Raw genomic sequence first — 26,391 nt, forward strand, 5'->3', positions numbered from 1 at the left:
GCAGCAAACACAGAGGATGAGGAATGGTGGTGGAGGAGAGGATACTCTATATATCACTGTGTGATGGCGCCTCTACATGGCCATTGACTGATACTGCAGACATTTGGCGCACATGCAACATTTCCAGAGGGATTTTCACCCAGGACTAACTGTGAGAACCAAATCCTGCTTGGTATACAGGCCACTATACGTGTTCACCACAAGCCATGCCAACTGTTCTCATTGGTGAACTCACAAAGTTACTGTCACTCTTTTCCTCTCTCACTCACATGACACATAACACAAACACACACACACACGCACGCACACATACATGCACGCAAGCAAGCACACACACATGCAAACACGCACACACACCACATACAGCAAACCATACACTCACAAACATTCAGTCAATCTCAGCCCCTAGAGCAATCAATAGTGCCTAGTCTCATATGATCCTGTTGCGTCTCTCCACACAGAGAAAAGGCTGGTGGTCTTATGGGACTTTTTTTCCTTAGTGAAATCTCTCTGTTGGGGCTGTCTGTGGGGGAGTGTGGGAGTTCTCTCATCAGAAAAAGAAGTTAGATAGTTGTGCTGCTGACTCAACTCCAGTGTGCGGAGGGGAGTGACGTTAGTGTGTCAGACTGCGCTATGCAGTTGTTTATCCCAGGACTCATTACCTCCAAGGCTTGTCTGGGGCCTGTATGGAACTGATCCTCTTAAATCCCTGATTTGACGTGATAGACAACGCATCTCCGCTCTGTTCTCATGCAGGCCTCCTCTCTGATCTTAAGAGGCAGACTCACTAGGAGTTTTGCCTTGTGACATGGCCAAGACGGGATGCGCGTGTGCGTGTGCGTGCATGCGTGTGTGTGTGTGCGAGCATGCGTGTGTGTCAATTAAAGCAGCATTTTAAATACTTACAATATGTATTTAAGGGTTAGGGTTACATACCAATACATTTAAAAATGAAAACAGAAGTAGTTGTTGAGATATTCAATGCTGAAAACCACAATATAAACTACTTTCAATTTCAACCCATGTCTGATGACCATAACTGTAATCCAATCACGCGCAGGAGAGCAGAGACCATCACCACAGTAATCCAGTCACAACTGGCCTTGACCACGACCTCTGTCACAGTCGAACCGTCGAAAAACACGTCGCATCGCGCTAAAAAACGCTGAACTGCACCTAACTGTACTGAACATAAACGGGGACACGGGGGCTGCTGTCGCCGAGGAGACGAGGGGGGACGCGGCGTCTGCTGCAAAACAGATGTGTCAACATATGGCAGAGAGGAGAGCAGCAGGCCGCTGACCTCCAGAGGACACACAGCCATGTGAAATAAACATGAGATCAGGCCGACCCTGCTCATGCCCTCACCGAGACGCACCAGGGGACTCTGTTACTAGTTCCTGTGGAGGAGGGATGTGATTGATCTGGCCCAGGATTAACCCCCAGAGGAAAGGAGTCTGACATCATTACCCCAATTAGGTGTCTGTGTCAGCAGTATCTTTGTTACTGGGCAAGGTGTGTACCGTGCATCCCTCTACTGTGGACGTTGAGGATACACTGTACCGCATACATGGTCTGCGATTATTGTATTAACAACGTGTTAATACGTGTAACAACGTGTTTTTTGGGGACAGGATTGTGTGATAACCATCGTGGACACACACAAACAACAGTCAGTTTGTTTTTGAGTACTTACTTACGAGTACTGAGATCCCTGTTGAGACGTGTGTGTGTGTGTGTGTAGCTGTGTAGCTGTGTTTATTGACCTGGCTAAGGCCTTCGACTCCGTGGACCACTGCATCCTGCTTGACAGACTCAAGGATGTTGGACTCGCAGAGGAATGCCTCAGCAAGTCTGTGAAAGCTGAAGGCCTGCTGTCTGACCCAATGTCCCTGTCCATGGGTGTCCCCCAGGGCTCCATTCTGGGTCCAACACTATTGAATATTTTTATAAATAACATTGCTCACGCGGCTGGCAACTCTTACATTCATCTGTACGCCGACGACACCATTCTTTACACGTCTGGCCCCTCTCTGAACACTGCCCTGACCGACCTCCAACAGAGCTTTAACAGCATCCAATATGCCTTCTCCAACCTCCATCTTCTCCTAAACACCAATAAAACTAAATGCATGATCTTCAATCGGACCCTACCCCAAGCCTCCTGTCCCCCAAAAATCACCTCACTGGATGGGTCAGTACTAGAATTTGTCAATACATAAAAATATCTAGGTATCTGGCTTGATAGTTCACTCTCCTTCCAAACCCACATCAATAACCTACTCACCAAAGTCAGAACAAGAATTGGTTTCCTGTACCGCAATAAAGCTTCCTTCACCCACTCTGCAAAACACACTTTGGTAAAAATGACCATCCTGCCAATTCTGGACTATGGAGATATCATTTACAGGATTGCCCCCAAAAACCTTCTCAATAAACTGGACGTCATCCATCACACTGCCATCCGCTTTGTCACCGGTGCCCCTTTCAATACACATCACGACCTGTACTCCCAAGTCAACTAGCCATCACTCCACACCAGGCGACTGACCCACTGGTATCAGTTCATCTATAAATCCATCATCTGCAAATCCCCCCCCTACCTCAGTTTACTACTGAACTTCTCATCCAGCACACGCAATCTCCGCTCCAACAAATATATCACTCTGGTCCCCCCCAAAGTCCGCACCTCCTTTGGCCGTCATTCTTTTCAGTTTGCTGCCCCCACTGACTGGAATGTGTTGCAGTTAACACTAAAACTCACCACTCTAATCGCGTTATCCACTTTTAAACACTCACTTTTAGATGTTGTCTCGGATCACTGCACCTGCTTTTAAGTTAACTTCCCCCTGGTCCCTGCTGTCTTTTACATATTGTGTTGTGATATACAGTATAGATGTTTTTGATACTTGTGTATGGCATTCATGTTTTATATTGTATATATTGGGTTGTGTTCTATATCGTATATACTGTGTTGTGTTTTGTGTATAGACTTGCCTCTGTTCTGCCAATTGGCCAGATCGTCATTGTAAATGAGAATTGGTTCTCAATTGACTTATCTGGTTAAATAAAGGTTAAATTAAAAAATAAAATAAAAATAAAAATGAGCAGGAGACATGTTATGTTAAACAAGATGTTTCAATTGGGACGTCCATGGTGAGGGGTCTTCAATGGTACATGCTATATGAGCAACTAGGCAAAAAAAAGCACATTTACTCTCCTCCCGTAGCTTGACCTAAAGTGTAGTCTACTTTGTTCCAAGGGCAGAAGGAATCTGATTGGTTTAGGGCAGAACACCTCCGTTTGATGATTGATTCTAAAAAGATTCTATTGAAATTATTGAAAATATGGCAAAGGTTTGAACTGAGAATCTTGTAAATGAAACTTTGAGTTACACGTTTTAAAATAATGATTGTATTACAGTAATCAGACAAATGTGACACGGTCTGGTCAATTGGGCCCTCATACTAGAACCCTTAGAACAAAGTTGACTACACTTTATGTCAACCTGCATTTGGCCCACATAACTTGTGGAAACACAGTCTACAGAAGAGGACAGCGTTAAAGCTGAAAAGAAAGTACAGTAGGCCTGAGATTCTGCAAAGACCACACTGCCCTCTAGTGATGAACACTGCCCTCTAGTGGTGGTATGAACAACAACTGAGGAAGACATAAATCAAAAATTGCTGAGTGATAAAGAACACCATACAGAGTGATGAAGAACACCATACAGAGTGATGAAGAACACCATACAGAGTGATGAAGAACACATAAATCACACAGTAAGTAACCTTTCCCTTTCAGACGTAGGTGTACTAAGGACATTAGTGTACCCATGATTAGTTTGACAATTACTGACAGAACAAATATATTTTTCATAGAGTTCAAAATAAATAAATAGAGTTCATAAAGAGGCAGTATTTATGCATTCATCCTTTTGCCAGAGATAGTTATCATATTACCATATCGTATTACACTTAAAAAAAAACTGAATTCAGACAATATCTGACAGATTTTAACACACATTTTAACACACTCTTTCAGTTTATTAGCAAATTACTGACAGCAATCTTCTATAGGCTAGAAACCGTGTTAACCAAATCCACATGGCAGTCTTACGACAAAAGCTCCTCACAGAATGCAGCAGGCATTTTCAGTTTTGGTGTAATTACCTCCATTCTCTTTAACGATGTTATCTATGGTTTTGAAAAGCTCTCTGACCTGAAAGCTATTATTTCTTTTATCTTTATTCTCACAAACGTCTCCCTTATCTCCTGACTGTTGATTCCTTGACTGACTGACTGAGTTGGAACCTGACGTTAGTCTCATGTCAAACATCAGGCATTGTAATTCTTCTATTTTCTGTAGGGCTTCTGTAGCATTGCCACTCATGTCTTGTCTCAAACTGTTACAAACTCTCTGTAGAAGATCAGCAGATGGATCAACCCTGTCATCACCTGAGGTCCAGTACTTGTTATCAATGACATGAACCCTGTTTCTGCAGAGGTGAACAAGATCTCTTAAATCAGCATTCTCATTGATATAATCCATCACAGTCATGCCATTCTCAAGGTTATCAGCATGGGTGAAGAGCACAACAGTGTATTTGAATATGACATCTCCAAACCAGTCCCTGACGTTCTTCACCACAGACTTCTCCTCCTCAGTGAATCTGCCAACTCTCAACACCAACACAAAAGCATGAGGTCCAGGAGCGCAGTGTTTTAGGCCTGACATGATTTCACTTTTGACCTCGTTCTCAGGCCTGTCAATGTCACAGATCCCTGGTGTGTCTACGACGACGACCTTCCTCCCATCTACAATATTTGTTCTTGTCTCACAGTGTTTTGTTACAGCATGTGAGAGGCAGGATGTCTGGAAGCCCTCTTCTCCCAGTATGGTGTTTCCAGCACTGCTCTTCCCAGCTCCAGTTTTTCCCAACAGCACAATCCTCAAATCATCAGGTCCTTTAGGAGAGATGAGAATGACCAACATGAGGAGTGTGTTCATGTTCATAGGTGTTATTGGTGTATTGACATGCATGGTTCTCAAACACAGGAAGACGAGAACAGCTTTGATGATGTAACTGTCTGATCTGATTCACTTAAGAGGTACAGTACAACAGCCAAAGAAGAGACACTAAATGATCAGAAGAAAGAAAGAAACATTTTATTAGTGTTTCATAGTGTCATACATTTAACATAGATGTTTTACATAGCCATTGAATCAGCAGCGTTCAAAATCCATGTCTAAACTTTGAATAGTCAAATTATATGATATTAATAATAAAAATAATAATTAAATTGTATTTGTAATGCACTTATGAGAACTCTCATAAGAATATGGAACTCTCAAAGTGCTACAGATTAAAAACAAGAAAGTGCTATGAATAAACATTTCAATAAAAAAGGCTAATGAAAGGCCTCGTTTAAACACATCCACCGACTGTGGTGCCCTTAGGTGGTCAGGGAGAACATTCCACAGCCTGGGAGCAGCCCAGCAGAATGCCCGATCCCCCATGTCCCCATGTTATTACTAAACAATGTACAGTAATATAATGATAACAAATACAGAATCATCTTTCAAATAATCATAGCAATTGACAAAACATCCAGTAATCTTGATGCAATGTTTCAATAAAGTGATGCAATAGTGCTGTTACCACTGTGCCAATTCAAGTACACTTAAAGTTCTCCTTATTCAATTGTCTTCTACTTTATTGGTGTGATTGCACAGTCGGCTTCTGCTTATGATTTTGTTCTCTTCTCCATCGAAAGGTTTATAGAACACAGTTAAAAATTGCACTTTAAGTCTCAGAATATCCAAACCTTCTTATTCGTCATTTAGTTTTTCTCATTCTCAATTTTATGACACTGAGCCCTTTGTGGTTGGGCAAAGTTTTTGAGTGGCTTCCCAAAGTCCTGTAATTACGTTCGCACTTTTGTCGAGCAAGGATGTAGCTGCTTTCTTTGCTGCTTCATTTGAATCATCCGATTTCTTTGCGGCATCAGCACCCTCTATCCCCCCTCCGACTGCCCCGGCGAGAGCAAGAACCCCTGCTGTCACTCCAAATGCTATACCTGTAATGGCTTCGGCCCCAAGTACAGCCCCTGTTGCCCCTGTTGCCCCAGTCGTTGTCCCTGTAGCTCCCACTGCACCCACTCTACCTGCTGCAGCTGCAGTAAGTACACTTTTACCTATATCTTTACCTGCTCTGACAGCCGTTATGATATCTGTACGGAGTGCATTCGCAGATAACAGTATAGCAGGGATTAGTGCTGTTCCCTTTGCAAGTTTAGATGTTACATCCATGAACATTTTGGATCCCAATGAGGTCAGGAGTCCAGCCACCAAGACAACAGGAAGTGTTGCTCCTACCGCCACTCCCAGTAGTGCTCCCAGCAATGCCCCGGTGCTGATACCGGACAACAGTCTCAATGTCTTATTCCTAACCCTTTCTCTGGCTCGTCTCTTGATCTCAGACATCTCTTTTTCTTCTTCTTCTTCTTCCTCCAACTCTCTCTTGATGTTCTCCACCTCTGCCTCTATTTCTTTAGCGATTATCTCAAGGGTTTCGTTGGTGTAGTGACCACCATTTGCTTTCACCATAGTATCTATGGTCGTCATGAGCTCTGAAACTTGAAAGCTGTTACTTCTGTACTCTCTCTCCTGCCTGCCAGTTGATGCACCTGCTGATGCTTGTCCAGCTGATGCTTGTCCAGCTGATGCTTGTCCTGCTGATGCTTGTCCAGCTGATGCTCCAGAACTCTTCAGCAGATTTGTGATCATTTCCAGTTGTTCCGCGCTCGCCCCTGGCATCCTTCCCATCATCTCCAGAATGTTGTCAATCTCATTTGGAGGCTGCTTATCTTTCGTCTTCCAGTGTTTGTTGTCAATGACATGAACTCTGTTTCCACAGTCTTGAACAAGGCTCTTCAAGGTGTCCATGTCGTCTTTCTCCTTTCTCCTTTTACCGCTGGTGCCACCACAGTTCTTTTCACCACCATCGTCATCTAAAAAATGTTGAATGGTGATGCCGTCCTCTAGCTCATCTCCATGTGTGAACAGGACGACGGTGTGCTTCAGGGCATCCTCTCCAAACCAGTCCCGGATTGTCTTCACAGTTTGGACTGATTCCTTCGTGTATCTCCCTACTTCAAGCACCAGCACAAAAGCATGAGGCCCAGGTGCACACTCCGTGAGACATGACACCAGTCCATATTGAAGGTCTTTCTCAGACCTATTGGTGTCAAAGATTCCTGGGGTATCAATAACCGTGACATGTCTCCCAGCCACTGTGCCTTCATGTCTATTGCAGTCTTGAGTTTGAGATCGTGAGGAACATTTTTCATCAAAGAACTTCCCTCCCAGGATGGTGTTTCCTGCACTGCTCTTTCCAGCCCCCGTTTTACCAAGCAAAACAATCCTCAGTTCATCTGATCCTTTAGGAGAGAGATAAATCATGATTGTTGGATGTTTAAAATGTGTTACAATACTGTACCAGCTTCAATAAGACTTAAAGCAGGACTAACACCAGACCCAAACAGTTCCTATATAAGCTTTATATATATATATATATATATATATATATATATATATATACGGTGTGTATATATATATATATATATATATATATATATATATATATATATATACGAATATATATACGATATATACGAATCACAGCCGTGCTGATATTCAGTATAACAGCACTCCCTCTCGTGTGATATTGCTTAATTATCATGCAGAACATAATCTGTCATTGTTTTACGAGTGGAAAACAAATTAATGAATTGACATATACATACCATCTATCACTTCCTCCATTGCTTCATTTCTTTTCTCTAAAGATTGTTCACTGCCCATTATACAGACACAGGAAGGCGTGCTTTGTTCCTTGTGAAGACGCAAAGACAACTCGTTCATTTCAATTGATTCCAACACTCCCTCCGACATCTATATATACTCGAAACCCAAGTGTCGCTTTCCATGTTTCGTTTTCCTTGTAGGTTTCGTTTTCCAAACGTCATTAGTTACTGAACCAATCAGGAGCTAGGCGGAATGACTCAACGACAGACATAATACAGTAAATGGAGATCAGCTTGCTGCTTTGATTTGCCCTCTATAATTTAGTCATTATTTAAGTTAAGTATTATTAATACGAAAGTCTATTGTGAGTGAAATAGTAAACGAATCCTGGATAGTGTAAATACATGGAAATAGGAATAAAATGGAGAAAAAAGGAAAATAAAATAATTGTGTTTTGTTTTTGTTGTTGTTGTTGTTTTTGTTGTTGTTGATGATGATGGTTATGATGATGATGATGATGCTGCTGCTGTTGTTTCTTTATAAGTTAGTGACACATGAATATTATTCCTGGTGTGTGCATGTTTTGTACTTTGCTATTTTACTTGATTTGATTTGGAATAGTAGTTAAAAAGTACCTTTTAAGTGAATGTCAATGCTTTTTTAATAGTAGGCATATCTCACACTAGTTTACTTCATTGAATGTCAATGTGTGGTTCCACCATACCGTATGCTTGCATTTGCTCTTTGTTTGGCTTTGCTGTCGTCGACATTGCACTATTGTAAATACATGCGATTTCATATAAATGGTAGTGCAACAGTAGTATGTGTTCATTGGGTGTAACAGTGTTATACTCAGTATGATATAGATGAAGTTAGATAAATGCTGCTGTACATACTGCTTTAAGAAATACTCCTGAGATCATCTTCAGACCAATATGCATGATGATGTCTATGATGTCACTGCTTCAGCATCTCGTGCTGTTTCTGTATTTACGCCTTGGACAAGAAAATACACATTCTAGAAATTGTGTGTGTGTGTGTGTGTGTGTGTGTGTGTGTGTGTGTGTGTGTGTGTGTGTGTGTGTGTGTGTGCGTGTGTGCGTGTGCGTGTGTGCGTGTGTGCGTGTGTGTGTGTGTGTGTGTGTGTGTGTGTGTGTGCGCGTGTGTGTGTGCGCGTGTGTACATGTTTCAAGGTGGCTCGGTTTGGCAGATGGAGAGTGGGGTTTCGTTGGCCCATTGTGCTTCTCTGATGGCAGGCTGGAGAGACAGATTGTGGGCTGCTCTGTTGAGGTCATTCTGGCCAGTAGGGTAATCATTGACTGGATGTGCTCTCTATGGGGTAATAAGATAAGATAAGATTTTATTGTCCCGAAGGAATTTTTTCTTGGGCACGTACAGTACAGAGTCTACTGTTGCATAACAATTGTATGGGTTGTACAGGTCAGACTGGTTTAACACTACAACAGCCGTGCCTATTTTACCTACTAGTAGAGCCACTTTGGGGGTCAAATAGAGCCCCTTTTTCGAATGTTAATCTGCTATTTACACACAGAGATCACTAGACGGCGCTTCTTTTTTTAGCCTGCCTCCTACACAGAAAAACTGCAAAACAGCTTTATCTTATCCTGAAGTGATTTTGAAAATGTAAGGATACTGGGTGGTAGAGCGCACATATCTAGGAAAAGTCATGAAAGGAGGGTCCTGAAATTTGATAGAGTGCAAAGATAGATTTTTTTTTTTACTCACAGGGGTCACCGTGACAACCTCACGGCTCTTCTAGTGTAGACGTATCCCTAGAACATGCCATTCATATCTGGTCACAAGTCAAGCTTCAGGGAGATCTCTAGCCCTTGTCTTGTTCACTGTCTTTATAAATAACTTTGGGAAGGACATGCCTACAGCTCAAGTGCATCTTTATGCAGATGACACAGGATGTCTTTCAGGACGACCCACACTTCCTAACAGCCAGGGACAAAGTGAGACCCATTATATGTTCTCCCAGCGTTAATACAACGTTACCCGTAAATGTCGTCACAGTTTATACCCAGAGAAATGGCCGAAATATGAAATATGATGGTTGTGATAATTGTTGTGAATGGGGATGAATTGATGCATACTAATGTTGAGATCAGCAGAACTGAGCTCAGTTCCAGTTTAGTGTGTGTTAGTTGAACTGGACAGGTCAGAGGTCAGAGGTCAGACTGGTTCAACCTGGAATCCTCCGTTACCTCGTTCACGTCTTCATACGATCTGTGTCAACATATATTTTAGAAAGAAGATGAAATAATGACAGGGAGGTGGTGGCACACACACATGCACACCCTCACACACACACACACACACACACACACACATTCCATAAAGGAAAGGAAAGGCACTGGATTCAGATATAACCTTTAATTACATTTAGCTTTGTTTGTGGTCTCAAAAAGCACAAGTTACACAGAACAAAGTATTTAAGCATACAGAAGTACCTACTTTCTATAATGTGTATTTTCTTGTCCAAGGCGTAAATACAGAAACAGCACGAGATGCTGAAGCAGTGACATCATAGACATCATCATGCATATTGGTCTGAAGATGATCTCAGGAGTATTTCTTAAAGCAGTATGTACAGCAGCATTTATCTAACTTCATCTATATCATTACTGAGTATAACACTGTTACACCCAATGAACACATACTACTGTTGCACTACCATTGATATGAAATCGCATGTATTTACAATAGTGCAATGTCGACGACAGCAAAGCCAAACAAAGAGCAAATGCAAGCATACGGTATGGTGGAACCACACATTGACATTCAATGAAGTAAACTGGTGCGAAATATGCCTACTATTAAAAAGCATTGACATTCACTTAAAAGGTACCTTTTAAATACTATTCCAAATCAAATCAACTGTTCCAGCATGGCGTTAAAACAAGACATTTGTGTTCTTGAATAGAAGGCTTGTGATCAGAAAGTGTGTCACTCACTGACAGCCCTCGGTGATGACCATCATGCAGTGGACCAATATGTGAATAAAAGGTGTTGAGCAGAGTGGATTTGACCTGGTTCAACACAAGTAAAATAGCAAAGTACAAAACATGCACACACCAGGAATAATATTCATGTGTCACTAACTTATAAAAAAACAAGCAACAACAACAACAACAACAAAAAACAACAACAACAACAACACAGCAATTAAGCATGGCGTCATCGGTGTTGGCTCGTGTGTGACACGTGTAGGTTTCCACTGATTATGTCACTCGGCGAGTTGTGAGTGCATGACTGTAAAGAATACACAGGCACCAATGATGCAAAATCATCATCAACTAAACAATACAAAAGTCTTCGGGATGAAATAAAAGTATTGCTTTGGCTACTAAAACAGTGTACATGTGTCACATTCAATGCATGAAGAAAGATTTACACGTGAAACAATCATGGAAATAGCTGGACACATTCGTAAAATAATCAAACAAGTCTGCTGTTGTGATTGTGGTCAATTATGGATTTTGGTAGAGCATTCAGCTCACGTGAAGTGATCTTATCATGCAACTTGACTTGGATTGTGAACACAATCCATAACAACTGATTAATACAGGAATAAGATATATGTTTTGTTTTATAACGGCCTTGCGTGATTGGCTGAGATGATGTCATGTGACTTAATAGGATGAAATAATGTCAGCTAATTCTCTTTGACTTAACATCAAATAAATGTAGCTCCTGCTGATGATGACAAAAACTTGGCTGCTTCCCCCACTATAATGTGTATAGATATGCTACATTAGTTAGGCCAGTAGGCTATCTCTCCTTTCTTCATGGCAGTAACCTATACAAAAGTATTGGAAACTTGCTGTTTGTGCATGACAGTGCTGTGACTGCTCAATACTTCCATCTACTGGTTAAAAGTAGGCAACGTGTCCTTAATGTAATTCTCAACACCAAACATTCAACAAGGATTAATCCCAACACTTGTTCCATTATGACTGAATAAAAATGCATACTAAATACTGAATAATAAAAACTGGCAACTAATGGCTGTCGTACAATCGTATCATTAATCAAGCTACAAATTAAGCAACAAATAACAATGACTCAGTGATAATGCGGTGCAGCCTCCTCATGCACCCCTACAATCGCCATGGTCATCTGTGGTGCTGGTGTTGCTGTGGGGGGAGAGGCAGGGCGTGGACAGGTGTGTGTGTGTGTGTGTGTGTGTGTGTGTGTGCGTGTGCGTGTGTGTGTATGTGTGTGTGAGTGTGTGTGTGTGCGTGTGTGCGCACTGGCTGGGTGGGTGAGCGGTTGGCAGTGACGTGACGTAGCTGGGGGGGGGGGGGGTGTAGGATGAAGAAGTGGCCCCAAGACCCTGATCTAAGGTCAGTTTAACTTAGATTATTTTTACATTTTTTGGACACTTAAGATTATGGTGACTGTAGTAGGACTGGGGGCAGCAGTAAGCTGACCCTAGATCGGTTCCTTATATGGGCAATTCCTTCCCAAGAGTGGGCCAAGACATTGAGGGCAGGGGGGTGGGGGGGTCAGTGGTGAAGAGGGGGGGTCAGGAGGGGGTGTGTCTACAGGTTGACCAGGTGGAGGTCCGAGGCGGCAAAGTGGGGGCACAGCGCCATGTCGGGGTTCTTCAGCTGACGCAGCACCCGTCTGTGGAACTTGGAACGCACGCGGTTGAACTCCATGATGTCACACGGATCCTCCTCCACCCAGAACCGGTGGAACTCCTGCATCAGGTAACCTGGAGGAGGAGGAGGAGCCAAGAGATGAGGAGGACCACGCATTGGAGGACCACGGCTACCCTTTCACCCCCCCCCCCCTTCATTGCATACGTCCCTGGAGAAGTGTTAGGTAATTATGCTATGAGGCTAACGATATCTAAGTAATATTTTGGCCAAAATGAGATATCTGCCTAACTCTTACTCTCCTAACACTAATGATTCACTGTGCGTTATAAATGCCATCAGCCTATCAGAATGCTTGTTATATTCCAAAATCACTACCTGCCCAAGTCATCTCTTTGACATTAGGCATTTTTGACACTACATACAAAGATGGCTCGGCTGACCACGAGTGAAGCATGACTTAGGCAATTATGCCATTATGCAATTATGCCATTATGCAATTATGCCATGCCTAACACTGCTGATTCACTGTGTGTTATAATTGCCTATGCCATCAGCCTATCAGAATGCTTGTTACATTCCAAAATCACTACCTGCCCAAGTCATCTCTTTGACATTAGGCATTTTTTACACTACATACAAAGATGGCTCGGCTGACCACGAGTGAAGCGTGACTTAGGCAGTTATGCCATGAGGCTAACGATATGCAAGAAACCACATCCATACGGTAAGGCTAGTCTACTGCTCTGGGCCGTGTGACTGCTGTGAAGATGGACCTAGATCAAAAACAACCTGTGTTACATTCGGTCCAGTGGAGGCTGGTGGTGGAGGGTAGAAATCGAAGGATGGAGGCTTCATTGTAACACACGGAACGGAATGAGGAATGGTATCAAACACGCATGTGCGTTACAATGAGCCCTTCTCCTCTGGGGCGGTTGCATAAAGATAGAATAAGACTGGTCTAAGTCTTAGACTAGTCTTATATTCTCAGGTTAGACCAGTCTAATTAAGACTGCCTGTTGCATAAAAAATAAGACTGACTTATTTTGAGGTTAGAAAGTTAGCCACCTTCCCCCCTGGTTAAGCTTGATTTAAGAGCTGTGTTGCTATGGGAACGAGTCAGGGCTAGTAGCTAGCTAACACTGTAACTCCAGCGCGGTAAACTACTTCACTGGTTAAAACTGCTAAGCAGTGTACTTTTCTCCACATTATATTCTTCCAATATACATACGTTTTCAGCAGAAGACATTTTTGTTTATCTCTCATATCTTCCGCCGCTAGGTGTAGCTGTTTCGGCCGCCATGTTGTTTTTTCTGTCAAGTGTCTTATTTGACCTAGAATGCGTTGCGTGATAGGCTATCTAAGTCAGTGTTACCTTAGTCACTAATAGGCTAGTTTTATGCAACAGGAAAATGTTAGAGTCTATAGCAAGACTGACTTAAAGTGAGATCTAAGTCTAAGACTGGGTCTATCTTTATGCAACCGGCCCCTGGTTTCTGCTTCTCCCTGAGAACATCGGCTTCGGGTGAGGAGAGGGACACACAGACACTCACAGAAGGTCTGCTGGAAGTGCGTGAGACTGGGCATCTCTGGAGCCACGTTGTACAGATGTGTCTTCAGGGCCCCGCTCACCAGAAGAGAGTAGGTCAGGTCAGTGATGTTGATGCCCACGATGGCGAAGGAGAATCTGGAACAGAGCGACAAAAGCTGCGGTTATTAATGAGTATATCCCTTTATTAGAATGTCTAAAGAATGAAAAAGAAAAAAATCCAAGCTCTGACATTGATCTGACTAAAAGATTCACTTTTCCTGGTTGTGGACAACTGTAGTGTAAGCATTACAAATATTGTTCAGGGTAGTTTGACCTCGATTTTGAAAGATGGAAAACATTTGGAAAGATTGACTGAAGGAATAAGAGATGATTCCTGGCACACCCAGTTCTGTTCACATCTCACCCTCTGATAAACCTTGTTGTGACTGCCATGTACTTCCCTGTCTATATCCTCTGTGTGTGTGTGTGTGTGTGTGTGTGTGTGTGTGTGTGTGTGTGTGTCTGTGTGTATCTGTCTGTGTATGTGGAGCCTTGATAATGGGTGTGGACTAGCTAACCCATGCATACACAACACACACACACACACACACACACACACACACACACACACACACGCACACCCCACAGTAAGCCCATGGTACTTATCAGAGTTAATGCAGGCTGAAAGCGAATGACAGACCAAGGCAGCAACAGCGGCGTCCTGCTTTAAACCCTCTGACACAGCAGCAGGGCTCAGACAGGGCTGCACACACACACACACACACACACACACACACACACACACACACACACAGACAGACACACACACACACACACACTTACACACACACACACACACACACAGAAACATACACACTCACACACACACACAGTCTGGACACAGACATCACAGAGCGACTGCGCTGCTGAGACAGCCCTCTCTAGTCCCCAGCACCACTGCAGCCTGTCCCTTCAGACCAGCATCAAGGAGGTGGAACAGGGACATCATGGATATCAGGAACCACCATAAATCTTCACTTCGCTATGTTGTTCTCTCCTGTGTTTTGATGGGTCTATGAATCTACTGAGAGGGGGGTCGCTACAGGGAGCTACTGCAGGTGGTAGAGAGGAAATGGGTACTCACCCGATGGCTTTGTCTACGTTCTGCTGCTCCCACTCAGCCTTACTCATCTTGCTGTGGACAGAAATATGGTTAGGGCCTCCGTTATCTGCAGCTGAGAGTGAGTCTGCACCTACAGACTGCTGTGTTTCTGTTAACTACCTAGACCTTGAGCTTACAAAACAAGACAGGAGAAGAAGCACAAAATACCCCCAAATGGGTTTCATACTAAAGTACAGTTTAATAACAGTAAGGTCAAGTAAACTCACTGCAGCTAAATTGACTACAACAAAGAACTGTTGGCTAAGTGTGTACAGCAAGAAACAAGATAACAAAACTAGATAAATTAAAGGTCGCAAAGAATGATCTGAATGAAAAATGAAATGGTGAAGTACCTTGCCTCTTTGGGTATACTCCTACAGGTGAAAAGAGGGATGGACAGAATGGAGAGAATGGAGGCGGAGAAAGAAAGGAAAAGCAAGACATGTTCAGTGGCATGAGACAGTGAGAGCGTGTCCAGTGAGGTGCCGATTAAAGCTAACAAAACCAGACAACATAAATAAAAGAAACTGCCATCCCAACTGCCGACAAGCAGACTCACTCAGACAGAAGCGCGATGACTGCCAATGGCCCCGGGCATGAGCATAAATTACTTGTTTCTGCTACGAATAGTGGATAGATGATTCTCTTACTTAGTCAAATGTATTGATTAATAAATCACTTTGGAATAAGGCATCTGCTAAAATGCCAAAAATGTAAATGTAAATGAAGCAAGGGCAAAACAAGAGCAGGAAATCAATCAGCAGTCAAAACAACAAAGAGGTATGGGAAATGGAGTTCAGTTTCTAATTCTAATTGCAATGTTAACCCCTAAACCAATGGGGTTGCCTCCCCTAAACCGGTGGGCCCCGGGACTTCATGATGAGATAGTGTGAGGAGAGAGTGTGGCCCGTTCACAGGTCCATAGAGAGGGTCTGGGGTTGGTGATAAGGGGTGGGGGAGAGAGAGACCCACCTGTGTTTAGGTTGCAGGGAGTCATGGAGCACTTGGAGAGCAGTAGCCTTGTCATGCTCAGCAAAATATCTACAGCACAGGAGGAAACACAGGAAATGCATCAATGTAGATTGTGTATCTCGTTTATCGCTGGCTGTCTGCAATGGACAGTGAAACACAGTCACACTGATTCATAAATACGACTCTAGTCCGTACAGGAAGGGTGACTCATCGTACACAAACACACACACGCACCGCTCCTGCCTGAAAACGGAAGTCGGCCACACAAACACACACACAAACACACACACGCACACACACCCCTCCCACACACACACACAAACACACACATATATGGCGCCGCACAGGGCAGCTATGGTTTTACAGTTACTGTAACGCCGAATCAAATTCCTATATGTGTATGCTTAATGTGTATGCATAATGGCAATAAATGTTATCTCATCTCTCATCTCTCATCTCACAAACACACACCCCCCCCCCACACACAAACACACACCCACGCCCACATCCATACACACTCACACACACAAACAAACACACACACACACACACCCCTCCCACACACACACACATACACAAACACACACCCACGCCCACATCCATACACACACACACACACACACACAAACCCACACACAAACACACACACACACACCCCTCCCACACACACACACAAACACACACCCACACACACACACACACACACACTTACAGAAGATTGTAAAGGCCCAACAGACCCATGCCCCTAAAGTCAGTCTTAGGGTCGTTGCCTTGGAAACCGATCTCACACCACTGCTTAGAGATCCGCCCGGAGAGCGGTGCGTCGGGACGCAGTGCCTTCCACAGCTACAGCGGGAGGGGGGGAAAAAACCCAGACATTTCAAGGAAAAGGAGATACTGAACAAGAGACAATATCAGCAGATTGTTGTCAGATAAACCTAAACCCCTTCAAACACGTAGGGAAGAACAGCTCTTATCAGGGTTCTGCTGTTATCAGGGGACTGCTGACCATTGCTAGTCAGTCCTTTTAAGTTCATAGTCAACAAACAGTGGCACACACAAGCAAGCATAACAACAGACACACAGATAAGAGCCACGCTCGTTAGTATTGACAGAACGATGTCGGGTGGTGACAGGATGTTGCGGGATGATAACAGAAGGTCATAGGAGGAGAACAGGAGGATGTAGGTCGATGACAGACGCATCAGTACCTTCATCAGCATCTCCTCGTGGTCGGGGTTCTCACAGTCGTACGGCTCCCTGCGCAGCTTCTCCACCTCCGCCACCAGGCTTCTGTAGCCAACGATCTGGAACAGGCTGGCCTGGAGAGAGATGCCTAGCCTGGGGAAGAGGCAGGGGGAAATGGCAGGGTTAGCTAATGTATTATTATTATTATTATTATTATTATTGTTATTAAGAGGTAGTGGTGGCCTAGTGGATAGTGACTTGGACTCATCAGAAGGTCATGAGTTCAAATCCCACCTGGGAACGCCGCTAGTGTGCCCTTGAGCAAGGCACTTAGCCCTCAGTTACTCGAGGAAAACTGTTCCCTGTTCATCTCTAATCTCTAGTCTGCTCAATGGTTCAAATGTATGAGTGGAAGGATTCCTGTTGCAGGTTCCTACAAAAGACGCGGCTTGGCTTGAGCCGTGTGTTGACATTGTTATTCTAATACTGTATTCAACCAGGTGTGAATCACTTTGAGTGGAAGACTTCAGATTCAATATGATTCGTGCCGCGAAGGTGAGCCGGTAAAATCAGTTGTTGTTTGTAGCGATGGATCCAATCCAGCGTGGAATACTGTCTTACTGCGGGTTTGTGTCAGGGTTGATCCTCTTCAGCGTCATGATGTCATCGATGGTCTTCTCCACTGAGTCTGGGTGGACACTGAGGGCAGACTGCAGCCTCTGAGGAGGAGGAGAGGAGGGGGGGGGGAGGAGGACGTTAAAGAGGGGACGTGAGAAGAATGCACCATCGCAGGGCTGTTAAAAAAAGAAATTAAAAAAGCTGTAGAGCAGAATATGTTTTGAAAACGCAGGGCAGCTACTCACCTCATTCTTGGAGTATCTGAGAGAGGACTCTAGAAAGAGAACGGAAAAAAAACATGTTTTCGTTCACCCGCCTCGAGTGATACCATTCTGTCACTCATTCAAAAGGCCAAATACCTGACGGCACGGCACATAACATTATTCTGTTCGTAACGACTCAGGCAGTGAGAGGGCCTACCTATCTTGAGGGTCCTGCGGGCCCCGGGTTTGTTGTTGTAGCAGATGCGCTGCAGCTCGCAACGTCCCGTGACCTTCCTGGCCACAAACTTCAGGCCTCGCCACAGGCATTTACAATACAGGAACACAAAGAACTGCGTCACAACCCTGGGGAGTTAAGAGAGATACAGAGTAAGAGAGAGAGAGGGAGGGAGAGGGAGAGAGAGAGGGAGAGGGAGAGAGAGAGGGAGAGAGAGGGAGGGAGAGAGAGAGAGAAAGAGTAAGAGAGAGACAGGGAGAGAGAGAGAGGGGGGGAGGGGAGAGGGAGAGTAAGAGAGAGGGGGGAGGGGGAGAGGGGGAGAGAGAGAGAGAGTAAGAGAGGGAGAGAGAGAGATAGGGGGGGGAGAGGGAGAGAGAGAGAGGGAGAAAGAGAGAGGGTGAGAGTGTGTGAGAGAGAGAGAGAGAGAGAAAGAAAGAGAGAGAGAGAGAACTTTAAAACACATGGAGGAGTGGGGGATATAGATAGAGGATTTCTGCTGGACTGATCAAAGTATACCATTTTGACAGGAGGTGACAGGTGAACAATACAAATGCAGAGGAGACCCAGACAGACAGGGGTGGAGGCATAAATACATTGTGTATCTGAGCAGAAACTCTCTTCTTCACGGCTTATGTCCTAATGGAAATGTTTTAGATATGAAGAGTATCGCTCTATCCATCCGGTCCTAACCCTCTCCCTCTCTCTCTCGCTCTCTCGCTCTCTCTACCTCTCTCTCTCCCTCTCTCCCTCCCTCAGGCCCCATATTTAGGACTGAGAGGGCCATTTCGAATGCCTAACTGGGGCAGCGGGAGACGGATGACGTGGGGCGTGCTCAATACGATCTCCTAATGTAGCACTGAACTGTGTGTGTGTCTGTGAGAGAGAGAGAGGGAGAGAGAGAGAGAGAGAAATATGTAGGCCTATGCATGGGGGAATGGGAAATCTATCTATCTTTAGGTCAAATAAACCTTCAGTGAACTTGTTTGGAGATGATGAGTTGGAGTTCATGGCACTGTACCCTCAGAGTACCTGCCAAGTATCACACAAGGGCAGACTAACACCGAATAACACATCCACTAACAACTACTGGTGATAATGATATGGCAGTTGGTGTCAGTGTGAAAGGTGTAAAAAGCAGTTTCGTTTATCTAACATCAGCGCATTTGTGATGTATTCACCGTTGCCATGGTTTTGTTAACGCTATGCATACTGGGTATTGAAAATGCCATGTTGTACTGTTATGTTGATCTAACGTGGGGCTCCACAGTAGATAACAATACATACTCAAGTTACAGCCGTTGTCTGAGTAGTAGCCTACATGTTATACAGGTGAGGTTCCTAGTCCTCAGGATATAACAGCATTGACCATCGACTACTATCTCAGAGGACACACTGCCTCTCAACGAGACTGGCATGCTAAGCAGCACACGCAGAGCGCTCAATCATACGTTTGCCAACTCCATTAGCTGTGGTGGAACCGTGAGCACTAAGCACTGCCAAGGGACTATGGAGAAGGCGGGGAGCGCGCATGCACACACACATGCACGGTAATTAAGCGGTACTCTGGGCTAACTGACTACTTCAACCACGCGTCATCCTCCCAGCTCTCTGAAGACAGGCAAGGGCACGTGCAAAAGGGTCTACATGCAATCGTATGCAATGTAGTATCAATGCAATTCATTTAGCTAGATTGTGTTCCAATGAAATCGCTTATTATAATAGCTTTCATTCAAGATATAGGCCTAAAGGAAAACAACATGTCTAGAGATTATGAAACATCATTCTTACTACTTCGCATACGTAATAAGTGAAGCTCGGATCCTTCTTTATAGCCTATACATAGGCTACAATCTGTAATATTGCGAATTACAAACCCCAATCTACATCAAAAGACAGGTATAGCATTTACCTCAAAAAATGCTTCATTTTCCTCAGTTGGCTTCGTCTTCTGATTCGTCTTTAGAATTGACCAGTGTAGTGGACCCGCCACTGTAGATATAGTCCTGAAAATTAATCGCATGGAGGAAACTCATGAAATAAACCTATTGGAAACATTCAGTAGCCTAAACACAGACAGTGTTGTCATGCCTCGTTGCCTGTTCACGGCGTATTTGTCGGGAGTTGCTACGGTGCTGTCCGTGGTGCTGACAGATTAAACCGATGCTCATACTGTATGTAGACTAAAATGTTTCCGTCTTTAGGTTCTGCAATATGCTGGGTTTCATTTTCCACATAGCCTAAGCACAGGCATATTCATGTCGCTTAACAGTTGTAGGCTATGCATTGGTGCAGTTTTATTAACGACATGAATCTAATAATTGGCACCTGGATGCTGCACACCATGTATAGCCTAGTACACCAAGCAGCCTAATCCAAGCTCTCTCTCTCTCTTTCTCTCGAGTAACAAATCAATCATGCGTATTCGAAAGGCTACTAACGACGATTTACAAACAAATCAATTGCACTCACGGCCCAACGAGAAATGAGAGGACGAGACGCAATAAATTGCTGGAGGTCGTTGTCGCGCTGGTGTTGCGGTGGTCTTCTTCACTCGATGGCAGCAGGTACCTGTTCCTCCATGATGGCAGCAGCGTCACTGAGGGGATGAGGAGACGGAGCCGGACCACAGCATCGCAATGCAGAGCAGCTCAGAGCGGCAGTGAGAGAGAGCGGCCGCCCAGCCCTACATGCGCGCAAGCCAGATCTAACAAAACAGAACAGCCAACGCTTGTATACTGTACGATTCTAGTTCACAGACTCATCATAGCCTACAGAATCTAATTCAAAGCCTTATTTTTAGTCGTACATTACTACATTTTATCACGCGGTCCTGTTTGTTTTGTCTTGACCAACGCCGTGCTCCTATAGGCACATTTGGCGCATTGAAGCTGTCAATTTCAGTGAGCAATCCACATTCTGTTTCGCAGACTACTTTGTAGGTAATAGTAGTAATAGTGTCTAAAATCACAGTAGGGCTATGTACTCCAGTGGGCTGTAGCAAGACCTTTCCAAATCTCCCAGCACCTTCTCCACTATAGGATATACTATGTGATCTGTATCACATCGGTGTATCGCAATTGAGATCAAGAACTGGCACTTTATCAAACCCTGGTTGCGCACCTGGGCCACATGAATGGACGGGCAGAGCATCGCACCATACAAGGACAGTGTGACACATACGGGTTGCTGGAGGATCAAGCACAGCTGAACATGTTTCAATATCACAATAATGAGCATGATAAAGAGAATATAACATTTTATTACATCAATATAAAACCCATCCCATTTTTGGCATACATAATTTTGGCAAACAAATCATTTACCTAAGTGCTTTCGCCTGTAGACTTAACTACACAAAATCAATGTAGAGAATTGTCTTTAGGGAGACCACATTGACATTTCCATTCTTATGGGGGAGGTTCTGGTTCGTTATGGGGGTGCTAGGACCTCACCTTAACCCCCCTGTAATTCGAACCCTAGAGTACATATTAACATATGATACAAACACAGATTGAATGTGATTTGCATAAATACATTGTCTTCATGGGGCGAAAAATACAAATAAAAGATCAAACACACACCTTACAGTACATCATAAATTGATGAGTTAACCAATGAGGCCAAGCAGAATGTCAGTGTATTTGGTTTAAAAAAATCATCATATGAAAACATTTAGAAATGAGACATAAGTGAACACACTTCAACCAAACAGCATCAGAGTGATGGAGAGGTTGTATGGTCTATAGCAGCAATTTCTAGAATGTTCTGGCTTGGACCATAATGTATAATGAGAGAAGTAGGTCACTTTGGATAAAACGGCATATATTATTATTACAATGTTTCTGAATCCATAATTCAAAATCCATACATTGTATGTCATCTTGTGCTTTAGGACCTAACGTACAGTATATACTCTACTGTACTGGAGTGGTTTCATATCAAGCAATCTCAGTGTCTCAGGGTAAAAAAAACAATCAATAACGGTAAACCAGCACGGTCATGTAAATTCAAGATTGAGAGAAGAGGAGGAAGGCCTTTCTTCTCTGTCTGGTGGGCTACATCTTAGTGCTGCATTCTGTCACATATGTCACTGCGCAGCGGCCGTTGTTGCGTGCCTTCATCCCTTCCTCCTGCTCGGCCCCCTCCTGCAGCGGGTCTGACGCGGCGTCTTCTTTGCGGTGTCCGTACTCGTTGGCGGAGGCCAGGTCGTCGCGCTCTTCCTGGCCGGTGACTGGTTCAGGTACGGGTGTGTAGGTGGGCACGGCATTGAACATGACGAAGCCCACGGTGATCACCACAAAGGACACGATGTACAGGCCTGAGAACTGTGGAGAAGGGAGAGGATCAGCATCTAAACCACAGGATCCATCAGTAAGACATGGCCCCCCGAGGGCAGTCATTGCTCTAGAATCACAGACACAGTACGACTGTGACACAGAAGCGTCCCCACCATAGCTAAATTGCAACTCCAGTACCTTTATCTCTGCTGGCTGTTTTGCTGTGTTTTACTGCAGTGTTACTACTACTACTACTACTATCAGACCCATCACTACTGTGGTTGACTCACTGTGTAGTGGAAGAGGAAGATGCCACAGAAGAGGCTGAAGAGGTCAGCGGTGAGCAGGGAGAGGTTGACCGCCGTGGCACTGGTCGTCTTGACAACCAGGGGCATGAAGCTGTACAGCGCGTACATACACAAGGCATAGGACGCAAAGAGCACGACTGTGGAAACACATCAACGAAATCTTACATTGGGGAATTACATTAGGCTACAGAAGAAATGCTTCAAATAAAACTGTTTTCATGCAGCCCCGCAAAATTATTCTTACCATGGGGGCCACACGTCAATTACATTTCCAAAAGTAGATAGCATAACCAAATGACCAAAAAAGAAAAGTGGACAATGAATAGACAATTTCAAGAAAGATGGGAAACAGAATAAAACAGGAAGAGTCTTGGCAATTTTCAAAGAATATAACCTTTGGAGGCATTTCGAAACAAAGCATGAGCATGATGGAAATATGGACATTTTGTTGATACACGTCGTTGTCGTTTATTACATTTACAAATGACATTTATAAATTGACAGCGCTGTAAATAGTGTTATTCTTGCACAATACATTTCACCCGCTTAATATGACTACGGCTACTGTTGGGGAGCTTACTAATTGCACATGACATAATGTTGATGAGAATATCATAAACAAGGGGAGAACTTGCTTACAAGGTGAAAGAGTTAATGTAGCCAACAGAAACACTATGAAGACATAAATACACTGTGTAGCCTAACTGTACTATTTAAGAAAAGTCATTGTTTCCACTTAGTAGTCTAAATGTTGGAGAGAGAGAGGTGGGTGGCGCCCTTCATTTTTGACCCAAAACATTTTTTTGGGTCGCTTTTAGCTGGCCCTCTTTATTGAACTGTTTTTTCCCCCCCTGTCTCCCCCTCCTGTCTCGTCCCCCTGTCTCGTCCCCCTGTGTCCCCCCCCTGAAAATGACCTGGCTACGCCCCTGAATACTAACCTACTTATATTTCTCTGATATCATTGTACTAAATGTCTGGCCCCAGATTTTATTCACAAACCTCAGCCTGACCCTCAGTAAATCTGAATTTGACACCCCAGCCATGGGGTATTGTGCAGACAAAAATAGACTGAATGGGACAAAGAAATTAGGGAAGATCTAATAAACTCTAATTAACTTACTGATTTTCCAGTCCCACTGAATTTCGGCCACAGAACTGGTTTCCAAAACAGCTCTGCAACACAAGACAGAGTAAGACAGGAATGTAGAGCTGCGTCAGTCAGTCAGTCAGTCAGTCAGTCAGTCAGTCAATCAACCCCCAAAAATGACACCAATATTTCGGGTTTCGGACAGGATTCATTTAGCCTATGGCGGCGATACTGTTTAAAGGGGTAAGGACGTGTCTTACAGCTGTATGCCGCTGATGAGGGTGCCGAACAGGCCCATCATGCCCAGGAACTCCCCTCGGCTCAGGTTCTTAACCGTGTACTCCTGACACACGTTGGACACGGCATACAGCGCCGCGCTTACCAGCACCAAACCATCTCCCAGGAGGACATCACTGGCTGGAGGCAGAGGGGGGCGAGGAAGATATAGAGGGAGAGAAGGTGAGGGTGGTGGTGGTGGTGGTAGTGGGGGGGGGTTAAGAGAGAACTTAAGGTTAGTTCATTTAATTGGGAGCAAAGGTTTGTAAACTCCAGTGCTCATGTTATTCTCTTCTGAGGATGTTTAATGATGTCTGTGCAGTGAACCCTGAGGCCTTCTCTGATCAGACGACATACCGCCCTATTCATGTCCAGACCACAGCACTGGGAAATATAAAGCTATTTCCTATATTTCACTTATCTAAAGGCCTATCTGCCTCGTCTATCAACAGAAGTGAATGGGGGGGGGGGGGAAATACACCCAGGATGAGAGGGAGGAACGCAGACACTCTCAAGACGCAAAGAAGGTTGGGAGGTTCTCAGAGTAAGGCGTGTTGATGTTAATCGTGTTGAGTAATAGGTAGCATTCTCACTGGAACCCTGGTCTCTCCCAGCCAGTAGGTCAGCCCCGACCATGGCCCCGACCCCCAGCAGACACACAGCCACCGCCACAAAGTGCACCAGCGCGAAACGGGTCTTCAGGAAGTACCAGGACAGCACCATCAACACCGGGATGACGAAGCAGTCCAGCAGCTGGAATAAAACAAAAGGTTCTGTTTCACACAAAAAAAAATAAACACATCATGCACTGGGAGTCTATATCGGACTCACTTTAATGATGCCGTGTGCTCCGAGGTCACAGTGCCAGGGCCCATCTCCTTAGGTACTGTACATAAGAGTCACCTAAACAGACTCACCTAGGAGTCACTTATACATTGACTCACCTATAAATAGACTCACCTAGTAGTCATCTAAATAGATGATTATTGTAAAAGGTAAACTGGTAGGCAACCTAGAACATAGATTTGTTGCAAATTTGGAAAAATGGTTAAGATGACTCAATGGATGACATCAATCGTTTTGTGTTTCACTCACCTGTATGCTTGTCAGTGTTGTATACTGGTAGGCCTTCACCACTGCATAGTTTGCCTCCACATCTACCAGACCCATGAACAAATACCTCCACCATTTTGTTTTTAAAATCTGTAAAATATTCCCATCACCTATTGAAAGAGCATACAGAGGAATCCAGGGTCAAACTAAAGTGTCGCTGTGAGCAGGAATGGGGAATAAGAGCGTCTGGTCTTTTTTTTTTTTTCATCTGTTATACTACCAAGATCCACATATCCCATCAGTACATTAGGAACTGTGGCTGTCACTATCTCAATTCTTCTGTTGGCGAGTGTAGGACAGGTGTCTATGAGGGCAGTGACCTCTGACCTTTCTTGAAGCACAGGGAGGCGGTGTAGGTGAGCAGCAGCAGAGCGTAGTTGAGGAAGCTCTGGAGCATGGGGGTCTGCACCCTCTCTTCAGCCAGGTACTGACAGCTGACCGCCGTGCCACAGATCAGGATGGACAAGGCCTGGCCCATGGTGATGGTCTTCAGGAGATGCCTGTGGCAACATTAGACTCACTTTTAACATTAGGTGACGTTAGAATTATAAGGTTCTATCTCAATTTTTGTCAAAATTGAGTTTTTTACATAATCTGATCCATTAGGTGTTTATTAATGCCTGTGTGGTGTTATTTTTAAAATGTTGAAATTGTTGAGTTAGTAATTCATAAAATACAAAGGTCTCATCTCACAAAACATAATGGAATGTAAAAACTTTGACGCTCAATATCTCTGAACTACCCTAAACGGAGATAGAACCGTATAATTCTAAGCACACGATTAGACACACTTTATTATTAGAATAATGTGGTGAACTTCTTACACAGAGTTATTTTATCATGGAGGTTATGCTAAGTCACTTTATTATATACAGTTCCCTGCATAAGTAATGGCACAGTGAAGCATTGTTGTCCTTCTTTTGTCTCTATACTTAAAGAAGAGTTGAAATCAAACAATCTATTATTAAAGAGATTGTCAGCTTT

At 44.0% G+C, this 26,391-nt stretch overlaps 3 protein-coding genes across 3 annotated transcripts in view; all 3 read right to left on the minus strand.

The window, feature by feature from the left end:
* LOC308155911 (GTPase IMAP family member 5-like) overlaps positions 1–7,833 on the minus strand; it is a gene marked incomplete at its 3' end in the record, with an annotated part of 50,670 nt that extends 42,837 nt beyond the window's left edge. Inside the window, exons 1-3 of the mRNA XM_080529277.1 lie at positions 7,809–7,833; positions 6,423–7,442; positions 4,855–4,967 (exon numbers count right to left, since the gene is read on the minus strand). Coding sequence (XP_080385403.1) covers positions 4,855–4,967; positions 6,423–7,442; positions 7,809–7,827 — 1,152 coding nt within the window. The 5' untranslated portion in view covers positions 7,828–7,833. The remainder of the gene's footprint in view (positions 1–4,854; positions 4,968–6,422; positions 7,443–7,808) is intronic.
* Positions 7,834–12,377: 4,544 nt separating this feature from the next.
* Positions 12,378–20,272, minus strand: elmod1 (ELMO/CED-12 domain containing 1; the record flags this gene model as incomplete). Its single annotated transcript, XM_080528796.1, has 10 exons — positions 12,378–12,553; positions 13,991–14,124; positions 15,113–15,163; positions 16,103–16,171; positions 16,815–16,948; positions 17,314–17,443; positions 17,912–18,009; positions 18,154–18,182; positions 18,329–18,474; positions 20,256–20,272. 10 exons carry the CDS (start codon positions 20,270–20,272, stop codon positions 12,378–12,380), a joined length of 984 nt encoding a protein of 327 aa, XP_080384922.1.
* Positions 20,273–21,970: 1,698 nt separating this feature from the next.
* slc35f2 (solute carrier family 35 member F2) lies at positions 21,971–25,885 on the minus strand (the record flags this gene model as incomplete). Its single annotated transcript, XM_080530415.1, has 7 exons — positions 21,971–22,671; positions 22,914–23,068; positions 24,052–24,104; positions 24,279–24,435; positions 24,888–25,047; positions 25,390–25,517; positions 25,735–25,885. 7 exons carry the CDS (start codon positions 25,883–25,885, stop codon positions 22,402–22,404), a joined length of 1,074 nt encoding a protein of 357 aa, XP_080386541.1. The 3' UTR covers positions 21,971–22,401.
* Positions 25,886–26,391: the final 506 nt, after the last annotated feature.

Source organism: Nansenia antarctica, assembly GCF_963989245.1.
Source record: "Nansenia antarctica genome assembly, chromosome: 4".
Classification (NCBI taxonomy): domain Eukaryota; kingdom Metazoa; phylum Chordata; class Actinopteri; order Argentiniformes; family Microstomatidae; genus Nansenia; species Nansenia antarctica.